Consider the following 11,151-nt stretch of genomic DNA (forward strand, 5'->3'; position numbering starts at 1 on the left):
TTGGGTCTGCTTTGCAATTTTGTAACTGCATGAACATTTACTCTAGCAGTAATGAGCTAATAACGGACATATCTCTTTGCATAAGTCGAAAGAATGTCTGCGTTTTTTCATGTGGATCCATGTTGTCATGAGTTCCAGTCAGCAAGGGAAAGTTCGTCTCAATGAAGTTCGTAATTATCGTGGTCGAAAAGCCATATTTGGCAGTGGTATTACTGTCTGGTCCCAGAAACTTTCACCGACTACGGATTGTTTTTTCAAAAAAAAAAACGTTTTCACTTACAAAAACAATAGCCAGAAGAGATGAAGTTCTTCCTTTAAAAAACACATGTATTGAAAATCTGGGACAGGTTGCAACTGGAGTGTTATTCTCAGACGTGGGCACTATGATTATTAGTTCAACGTAGAATGCTAATAAAATCACCAGCATCAATAACATCGAATGTACCAGAATAATACTCAAGTTCAATCGACTGCGCAATTTAATCCCATGAAGCAACTGTTGAATTATGCGTCCAACTTAAAGCATCATACAAATACAGTCGACCTTTTAAAATTTCAAAGTCATATCTGCTTTTGGCAGAAAGGTCATCTTGAACTACAAGGCTACACCACTCCATATTCTATCGGATCTACTGAAACAGAATGTATTTAAAAACAGGCACCTTTAAATCCTCGCCATCTGCTGTTTACCAAGTTTCAGTAAAAGACAGAACTGTGTAGCTTGACAGTTCAGCATAAAGATCACAGTTTCTGTGATACAATGAACAAAGGATAATTATGATTCTCTAGCAGGTCAAAGAATTCTTATGATATAGAGTCAGAAAAAGAACAGAGGATGCATTTAACATTACTGACAAACATACTCGCATCACAACATATAAACCGATGGTCTCATTACAACATAGAAAGCAAATAGAAATAAAATGTCGACGATATTCACGAACGGCTGGTAATTGATTCTGAATAGACCCGGCGTGAACGCTTAATGCTCAAAAAGTTAACATGCATGTACATGAGTATTATACAGATCATCGAAAGAGAAAACCAATGTCAAGCATATCATTTACATTTATATTTCATGGTTGGCAGATTGAATATGCCAACTGGAAGTTCCATACCGATCACGATACATGCTAAGATAGATTTGCATTACATCGAACCACGGTTGATGATCAAATGCACTGGTCGAGCTCGGATGGGAAAAGGAGCATGATAATCGCATATGACTGGCTTAAACACACCAGGGAGAAAGGGTAAGGGAATACACAGTAAATTAAAGGGCGCATGTGGCCAGGGTAAAGATAAAACAAATAATGGTACAGGGAGTAGGGTATAGGATTGTAATAATTTTACTCAAAAATGAAAATTCAGGATAAAAAAATATAACATCCATACGCAAAAGATCCACTCGTACTGCAGTATGCGTGAGCAGAGACACTAGTACGATTAACGCAGAGACACTAAGATTAACGCAGGGACACTAGTACCATTAATGCAGAGACACTAGTACGATTAACGCAGAGACACTAGTACGATTAACGCAGACACTAGTATGATCAAATGCTCCATGAGAAAGTGTCTGCAAAATAGTTTACCTTGGTGATATAAAATTAACATAAACGCTGATTTTTTTTATATCTATGAAGATTAGGTCAATGCCTAGCTCGAATCCAGAAAGTATAATTCGTTAAACGTAAACAACAACTTTCATGTTAAAAGAAATAAATATCGCAGTACTAATATTATTTGTGTTCTGCTAATTACTTTTATAAATTCACTGAAATATGCAACAATTTTTGTTTATATAATTTATAACATATCTAAATAACATCTTTCAATTTTGAAGAAAAATAAAACAATACCAATAAAGAAAATATTGTTAAGAAGAGATATTGATAATTAATAATTCGAGGTTCTTATATACCGCTTTATCATTACCTAGTTCGTAGGTCGTCTCAAAAAAGTATTATCCGTGGTTATAGGCTGGGGAGCATACAACCGGAGCTGCCATTTCGGCGCTAACAGCTAACATTCAACAATTCTAGCACTGCCCAACCACGTACTCATTAACAGCCGAGTAGACTGGAACAATCGGAGTAAAGTATCTTGCTCAAAAATACAACCCACACCCTTTGGTCACGAGCCCGGCGTCCTACCACTAGACTACCGTGCCTCCTAAAAAGTAATATAGTAATAAATTATATAGTTTACTACGGACTGTTTAAGTTACAACAATTGTAATGAAACCTATTGGAAATGCAATTACTGAAATTAGGAGATACATATGTTTTAAGTATCATGACTGAAAAACATATGGTAGGTCGGTCGGGATTTGATTGGTGAGCGAGACTTACTTAAGAAACTACAAAATTTCTAAACATATTATTGGGTCTTTTAAATAATAAAATGGGATTTAAATTTGGAGTTGATACCTTCCAATAAAGTAGGGAGGGTATATGTATAGTTGCCTTGTGTATTTGCCACTGGATACAGTACATTCGAGAGGGATAAAATTGTTAGGTCGGAGGTAAAACCTGTGTGTTGAAGAAGTCGATGAATTGGTGTAAGAAGTGAACGAACTCGAATATTTATATTTTGCAATTGTGTTGATATTGGCAATAGTGATGATGGTGAGTATATCACACACTGTAATATATAGGTCTCTGGTTAAGGTTCAACAAGCACCCTGAAGGAGACTTAGCCACCCAAAATTAAACCCTTCTGGTTAGTCATATTCAAAGAACCTAATTAAAATCGGAACTTGTATCGGAACCTGCTGCTGGCCATCTTGTTTTTTCGGTCAGTCTCAAAATTAAACGTACAAAACTAATGACCGATTGAAAACTGCCGAAGAAAGTTTAGAAAAATTTGTCCTGTACCTTTTGAGAAACAGCAATAACAATTCTTTTAAGGATGGATGACACCACAGACCATGGATTATGGGCTAAAGCCCATATATTATAAATGAACGAGGAACTATTTGTGTACTAATATAGCCTGTCGTATCTGTGAAGGAGCATGAAATGTAAACTTATTTAACACTTACACATTGCTGTTATCGGAATATCATAGATACGGCGTAGAAACACGATTCTCAAAACTCTTGTTCATTTTTTTCCTATGAAATTCATTTTTGTGAAGAAGGAGTCCCACCGACAAAGCTACTCTGTATTTACATAATCAAATAATTAAACACACAATCAGATTGACAATAATTTAATGTTCCTGATACAAATATATAAATGATAATATGAAAATGGTGCAAGTTACACAACACAATTAGTAGTTAACACATTTAATGTGATTCACATATTTTTAACCTTGCAAATAGTATGGGTATTACGTAATAATCTGCAATACAAATGTACTATACAATGGAATATGATATATGAATTAAAACCTACATACAGCGAAAACGTGTGTAGTACACCTATCTCTACAAGACCTTGTGTAATACACCTATCTCTACAAGACCTTGTGTAATCTGTGTAATACACCTATCTCTACAAGACCTTGTGTCATCTGGACACTTGCACTACCTATGGCTAGGTCCTGTTGTTGAATGTACTGAATATGTACAACCAGACTTCTGGCTAGTTCTTGCTGTTAAAATGACTTTATAGATTATACCTGTCCAAGCTAGACATTTGTAGAGGTCTTGCTGTTAAGATGACTTTATGGATTATACCTGTGTAGGCTAGACATTTGCACAACCTGACATCTGGCTAGGTCTTGCTGTTAAAATGACTTTAAATTTTATACCTGTGTAGGCTAGACATTTGCACAACCAGACATCTGGCATGGTCTTCCTGTTAAGATGACTTTATAGATTATACCTGTGTAGGCTAGACATTTGCACAACCAGACATCTAGCAATGTCCTGTTGTTAAGATGACTTTATAGATTATACCTGTGTAGGCTAGACATTTGTACAACCTGACATCTGGCTAGGTCTTGCTGTTAAGATGACTTTATAGATTATACCTGTGTAGGCTAGACATTGAAGTTAGGTCTTGTTGTTAGGATGAATATATAGTTTAACCTGTATAATCTGGGCATTTGTGCTAGGTCCTGTAGTGAGGATAAAGTATATGTCATAAATTACACCTGATTAATCTGAAAAACATGTCTATTCCGATTGTCAGAATTGTTCAGTTTACATTGTATAAGTTGAAATCAATTATTTTACTGTAAATTGAAAAACTTATTGTGAATACTTATTTTTGCAATTGTTATTCCAATGACATATTAAAAGGTTTTGCTTTCTTGTTGCCCACCTATTCTTATAAAGTACCCATTTTCACAATGGCATGTTTCCAGCACAAACAGAAAACAGATCATGTGTTCGTCTCTGTAACCAAAACGTTTTACCGATCAGCATTCCTCTTTGACTAAGTTTTCATGTGCAGTGGTGATAATTATCTGTCAATATTTGATGGGTACAGCAATATAAATAGTTCATAGTTGATTTACTAGAATTTATCCACTCTCACATACATTAATTAATCCATTCTAAGACCTGAATACATCAAAATTATCTTCTACAGTGTTCATTAACTATTCTTTTCTTCTTTTGCATAAGCACAACAAAAGACTGAAACCAGGTATACAAGTACACTAGTTTTCTTGTATTTACGACAGCTTATGTCAAGATATGAGGACGATTGTACAAGTGTTTACTGTATACCAGGACTTTTCGCCAAGTCAAACTTTCACCCTTCACCTGTGAAGTCAAAATTTGCCAAGTACTAATTTTGCCTTTCACATTTAATTACTATATAAATGATGTTGTTAGCTGCAATTATAAATTCGCCCTCTGGAAACGGCGAAAATTAAACTGCAGCAATAATTTCACGGTATACAGTATAAATGTATCATACATTCAATGGCTTCTCCTCTGGGCCAGATCCAGGATTTAGCACTGCAACTCCATTTTAAGGGTGAAGTCAACACAGGTAATTTGGAGTAAAATCTTGTTCCATTCAAACACTTTTGTGGTTCCATAACAAAGACCTGGTTGGTTTCTGATACATTTCACTGATCAGACATCTGTATGTTAATGGAAGTGACATCACATGATGCATACCTTTGGTTGTTTTTGGTCATTATGTTGTTTACACACAGGCCGTGATTAACAGAAAAAGACGCTAATCATTTATGGTAAATTATCACTTGCATCAAAAGTCTGATTTACATGATTGGTACTAGAATGCGATTTTCTTTTTCTTCTTTGTCTTTTCATGTTTCTTCATTTCCTCCTGCTCAAGTCTCCTCTCTAGGGCTTGTCTGCGTAGATACTCCGAGTCCTAAAAAAGACAGAGTAGTATGAAATAACTGACAGCATTAAGACTGACCAAGGCTATAGAAACATAACATTAAAATATGGAATAAAAAGCATCCCTCTTGCATTGCATGAAGAATGCTCTTGCTTTCACACAATAAGTAAAAGGCATGCTTAGCAACAATTAAATATATAAACATATATGTTGTTAAGAACCTCGCCAATATAATCCAAGCAAGTTATTTTGAAATTTCATCACCGGTTCTTTTAATCTTTAATTCTAGTACATTTAACTGAAAATTATGGCAAAATAAATTTAGATAAGTTGTTGAATGCCGAGAACAACATCTTATGTATGATATGTATACACATGTGGGAATTTTGGATCAAATCATAGCATACATTTTGTTAGCCTAAATTAAGAAGAAAAAAATGCACTTCATTCATAATTCACTATTTCTAACCTTCCTTTCACATGTTAAGGTAAAGGGTACCTCTGCACAAGTTATAAGTACACGGAAACAGTCCACTTCATACATGTAGCTATTTTTTTCATTATGGAGTATTCTCGCCTTACACAGCATATATACTGCATCTAAATAAGAAAGTCCAATTGCTTTTTCTGAACTAGTTCTAATAATAACAATGTATAACAGGTAGACTCTCTACAATCTGAAAGTCTCTGTTAACAGACAATTCATCTGGTGGCCAGTTTAGACAGATACACTGTATACAGGAAGATAAATGACATACAGGCAATTTTCTGGTTTAAATAGAAACTTAACAGTCCCCAGATGAACCCTGTTTTTCTGTCTTTCTTGTTTTATTGTATATATATTAAATGCTGTTTTTATGTACTCAAGTTTTGAGCCAATTCAATTCTGTAAAATGTATCATTAGATGTGTTTTATACAGAATACATCTGTAATAATGACAAATATTTCACGATTGTACAAGTAATAGTGTATTTCAACATGATGAAACTCTTCACCTTAATTACTACCTTAATACGTTTATATCAAATAAAGGATTGGTGTTTCACCATACATTGTAAAAAAATGTTTAAAGCTGTAACATACACTGGATAATAATGCAACAAATTCTATCAGAGCAGTACAACTCCTAAAAGTGTCCTTTTCTTTCTTTTCCTGGTCTAAGGGAGATAATCCTACCTTTACAGGAGATCCCTCAGGTGTGTTGGAGGCAGAACTCTTTGGGCTCTTGGCTGGACTTGTTTTGGGACGGACTTTGTCAGGAGACACACTCTTTGGACCAGTAATGGAAGGTGGGAGACGGCTTGACCCCCAAGATGGACCAGATGATCCCTTCCTCTCAGCTGCATCCCCCAAACTGGTATCATCAAATTCATCATTGTTGTCTTCCTCTGATAAGCATATAGTACACAAATGTCATATTTAGTGAGAAATCTCACAATGCCATTGTATAATACATAGAGTGTGATCAATGAAACACAGTTATTATAGCTTTATCAATTGAGCAGAGACTTATCAGAATTTAAACTGGATAACAAATTGTTTAAAGAACAATTACATATTCATGTTACAACTTCCATATTTTAATATAAATACAGCCGTATAAGAAAAGGAATGAAAGCTAAGATAAGCTTTATTTTAAGTCAGCAAGTCGAGGAATAAAAATAAGATAAAGCTCTAATGAGGTTGTAAGAATATAGAGAGCAAAAGCACAAAAAAACACAATAAAAACTCACATTGACATTGACACCAAAATTTAAATTAAAAACAAATAAAACTCAATAACTTTAACAGCCGTAAATGCGAAAAGGTAAATATTTTTTGTATTCTTGTAAATAACTCTTTAACAAAAGTGCAAATTATCATAAATTTGAAATGTAACTACTGCCAATATCAACTTACTTTTTGTGGGTGATCTGTTGATCCATGCATGCTTGGTCATGATTTGTCTGTACAGATCCTGGCCCGCCTCCTCAAATGCTGTACTGCCAAGGGCTTTCACAGAGCTTTCAAAGGTCTACACACATACACAAATTTGATAAAATGATGGCGATAGTTTTTTTCATATCCAAATTGTGGATTTTAATTGAGCATTATACTAACTAGAATACTGACGGGTGAGTGTGTGTGCATGGTAGTATTTTTCACTCATAACTCCAAGAAGAATTCACAGCGATCATTTTGATTCGACATATTGCCATTATTGGTAAAACTATTTTACACATGTTTTCAATCTGAAAAATATCAGACCAGCAGAACAAAAGCTATGACCTGCTAGGTCACCGCCAATCAGAAGCCATGGTGACCATCTTATTTTACAGGATTAACCCCATTATGTCCATTAGACATACATACTTTCTGGAAAATTGAGACAATTTTATCACTGCTACTATCACATTTTTTTTTACAACAAAAACTTGACCTTCCTTTTTCAATACCGATCAATACCTACCTTTGCCATCAACATTTCATTTTCAAATGCTGTCTCCACAAATCTCTTTGTTTCAATATGTTCTGGAAAAAGAAAATAATTGATATATGAATGATTCACAATAACATTAACAGATAAAAACAGATAAAATACACTATGATCAGCAGAAAAGCCTACAGATAGAGAACACTTAGGGTGAGGGTACACAAAATGGAACACTTTTGATACTCATTTTCTGTATTTCTTTGGTATCAACAGCATGTGTGTCTATTTAAAGAGCTCATTAAAGAGGGTCACATTCACTTGGAATTTTAAGCTGGCCAAGTACCCAAAATGGAACACATATAAATCAGTTTAAGAAAATAACTGACCGCATTTAAATATTTGTCTTTGTTTCAAAAACATTTTGACAATTTCCGACAAGTTTTAGTCATTTATTCCCTAAAATATTTGTTTGAACATTATTTATGAATCTTGTCAAAATTTTTTCATTTTAGCTTGCCAGAGGCTCGCTAAATTGAAAAATTCTTTGACTCGTTTCATTAATCTCATATGAAATGGATACTCATGTAAGATTCTATATATATCAATTTTAAAAACAAGTCTGCATCACCTATTCAATCATCAAAACTTAGCAACATGTATCATCTCTATTTTTTGCACAGCTTCTTACTGGGAACACAGAGACAACTTTGCCCGAGGCGTATGAAAACAGAATACCTACTTCTGGAGGTCTTCACACCCTGGGTTTTGTAGTCATCTATTTCTTTGTCCTTATTTTCGATGACCTTCACAAGTTCCTTCTGTCGCCGTGCCAACTCACTGACCATACCCATCAAAGGTATAATCAGGTTTTCTGATACCTGAATGGATAAAAAAATATCTTGGTATGAAGAAAACTTATTTGTATAAAAACAAAGGAAAAATTTAGAGATCATTAGTGTGAATGAGAACAGCAAACATTTTTGTTTTAATTCCTGCGGGTTTTTCTTTTCAACAATACGAACTGATACAAACCAAGTTAATAAACAAAAAGAATTTTTGCAAAAGATCTTCGCATTATTTGTTTCTAAAGTTTTTTTGCAAAGAGTTTATTTTGCCATTTATTGGTGGCACTAAATGATCAGTTAACTATAGATGCCTATTGAAGCATGGACTGGTAATTCCAAGCTTACCATCTCGCCGTCAGCCACACTAGCTATGAAGTTCCATGCAAAAGGCATTCCTGCCAACTGGGAGGTGATCTTCAACATGATTTTCTCCTGGTCATCATCACTGCTCGACTTAAAGCCAACTGACAAGGTTGTCTCCCTTTCCGGGCATTCAATACTACTCCTGATCTGATCTAGGATTCTCGTCAATGATGCCTCTATACTAGGATTCAATTTCTGAAAATTATAATTTCATAAAAAAAACACTGTGTGCGTGTATTTCCTACATTTACAGACAAGATAAAATAATTCTGCTTGAGCTTCAGATGCTACATGACTGATGAAAAATATTCTCACGGTAACCTTTTACTAATCTTTTACAGACTAACATTTTTTCGCAGATTTAGGCATTACCTGAGTTTAATACTTAATGCATGACACTGCTTCTTTTGTTAACCATACTGATTCATCCAAAAACACCGGTACATATACTATAAAATTGTAATCAGACAAATTAATCAACTATATAAACATTCATAGAGCTCGATAGATAACTAGCACATACATTCATCAACATGTGGACAATATATCAATCAGGGGGTTGAACCCAGGGCCTTTCAAAGTTATACAGTTTTAGTTACTTAGTACACAACATGTTGAATCTGTTATTCGAAAAATGAGAGCACAGTCAATACCTCTTAGATATTCTTGACTAAACCCTCTGTTTTATTCAGATAAACAAACAAACAAAATTCTTCCATTACCATTTCTTCATTGAGAATTTGTAAGAATATAATTATGATACTACCTGTATTCTTTTCCTAAGGGCCATGTCTTCTAACTCTTCATACCAAAAGTGGACTAGGTCAGTGATTAGAATTTCATAGGAGTCTTCTGTGAACCGAAACTTGATGAGGTATTTAATTCCGTCAACCTCAATGGGTTGCCATGGACATGAACTAAGGTCGGGCTTCCATCTTCTCCGCCAATCTATTTCAGTTGACATGATTGTTCTGAAATGTTTGTAAAGCATTTAGTTTCTGGCAATTATTAATTTATCTACTTACATATATTCCATTGATGCAACTTGGGAATTGACATATTTTCCACTGTAATCAGATTTTTACCAGGAAAAAAAAGTTTTTTCCTACTTACCTACCCTATTTTTTTGTGGGTGGGTGGGGGGACCCAAACAGGAAACACACATAAATGTGTGAAATAATTAAATAGTTTTAATTAGTTACTCTCTTGTCTATAAAGGCCAAATAAAATATATATTATTTAGAACACCGACTGGTCACCAAGGGCCCTGCTGAGTGCATGGTCGACTGGCCGTATTTATAAACCCATTACTGCATCGTGCATTTTTTTGTTGTATCGACCAGTGTTGTACGAGTATTCAACATACATATTCTGTAGTGGTTGTAGGATTTAGCATGTGCATGCAGTGTTCAGAGGATTTGGAAGCCCATTCGTTCAAATTTAGAATTATAAATGATTGGAACGGTCTCTCTGATCAAGTGGTTAATGCCCCATCTCTGTTTTCCTTTAAGACCAGGTTAAACAAATACTGGATAAATCACCCCATCAAGTTCGAACCAAGCTTCTACTAATTAGTTGGGTTATATAATTAACACATACAACCTCCCAAATATTCAATCCAAATTCAGTACTTTTTTTAACTCATTAAACCCTTTAAATATCTATACTTCTAAGTACAGGTATCATGACAGGTCTATACAGGCCTGTCTGTCCTTTTTTTTTTATAACTGAATACCCTTATCTTATATGAAATTATTATACTACCCTTGTTATCACCCACTGCACCTGTAAATAATTGTCACTTGTTATTGAGAAACAAGTCTNTGCACGTCAGGTGTGCATGTTGAAGCAGTGGGCACGATACCGCTTCCCATCCATTGCTAGCTAAACTAAGAACTAATAAAACAGTTATGACCAAAGAAAACGAAAACTGCTGTAGATGTTTGAAAACAAACGCACCTGCTGCCGATCTTCCCTCTCCTCTTATTAAACCGGAAGTAAAATATAAGAACGCACCGGGAGATAATTCTGGATATATCATAATTTAATTTAACTTTCGTTTTCGCGGAGGCTTATCGTTTTTGACCAGATCGATTAGTGTTTAATCAATTTTGATAAATCAGCAAGGATAAAGACTTACAACCCTTCGGATTCTAACTCAGTATTTTTCAATGGTTTAAAAAAAAAAAATATATATATATATGAAAAGCAGTGCCCATTTTTTCATCAATTAACAAATTTGATTTAACCACT

At 34.6% G+C, this 11,151-nt stretch overlaps 1 protein-coding gene across 1 annotated transcript; it reads right to left on the minus strand.

Moving 5' to 3' along the window:
• Nucleotides 1-3,200: 3,200 nt before the first annotated feature.
• On the minus strand, nucleotides 3,201-10,901 carry LOC110443064 (non-homologous end-joining factor 1-like). Its single transcript, XM_021487035.1, has 8 exons — nucleotides 10,858-10,901; nucleotides 9,665-9,869; nucleotides 8,881-9,093; nucleotides 8,430-8,568; nucleotides 7,727-7,788; nucleotides 7,177-7,291; nucleotides 6,454-6,665; nucleotides 3,201-5,306 (listed from the first exon to the last, which is right to left on the minus strand). Exons 2-8 carry the CDS (start codon nucleotides 9,860-9,862, stop codon nucleotides 5,205-5,207), a joined length of 1,041 nt encoding a protein of 346 aa, XP_021342710.1. The 5' UTR covers nucleotides 9,863-9,869; nucleotides 10,858-10,901; the 3' UTR covers nucleotides 3,201-5,204.
• Between the last annotated feature and the right edge of the window lie 250 nt (nucleotides 10,902-11,151).

The sequence above is a fragment of the Mizuhopecten yessoensis genome, unplaced genomic scaffold (genome assembly GCF_002113885.1).
Source record: "Mizuhopecten yessoensis strain PY_sf001 unplaced genomic scaffold, ASM211388v2 scaffold716323, whole genome shotgun sequence".
Classification (NCBI taxonomy): domain Eukaryota; kingdom Metazoa; phylum Mollusca; class Bivalvia; order Pectinida; family Pectinidae; genus Mizuhopecten; species Mizuhopecten yessoensis.

Coding starts and splice junctions, on each gene's coding strand:
- LOC110443064 (XM_021487035.1), bottom strand. CDS start 9,862: ATGTCAACTGAAATAGATTGGCGGAGAAGATGGAAGCCCGACCTTAGT. Junction 8,569..8,880: donor GTGTGGCTGACGGCGAGATG/GTAAGCTTGGAA, acceptor TTATCCATTCAG/GTATCAGAAAACCTGATTAT. Junction 6,666..7,176: donor CAACAGATCACCCACAAAAA/GTAAGTTGATAT, acceptor TATGCTTATCAG/AGGAAGACAACAATGATGAA.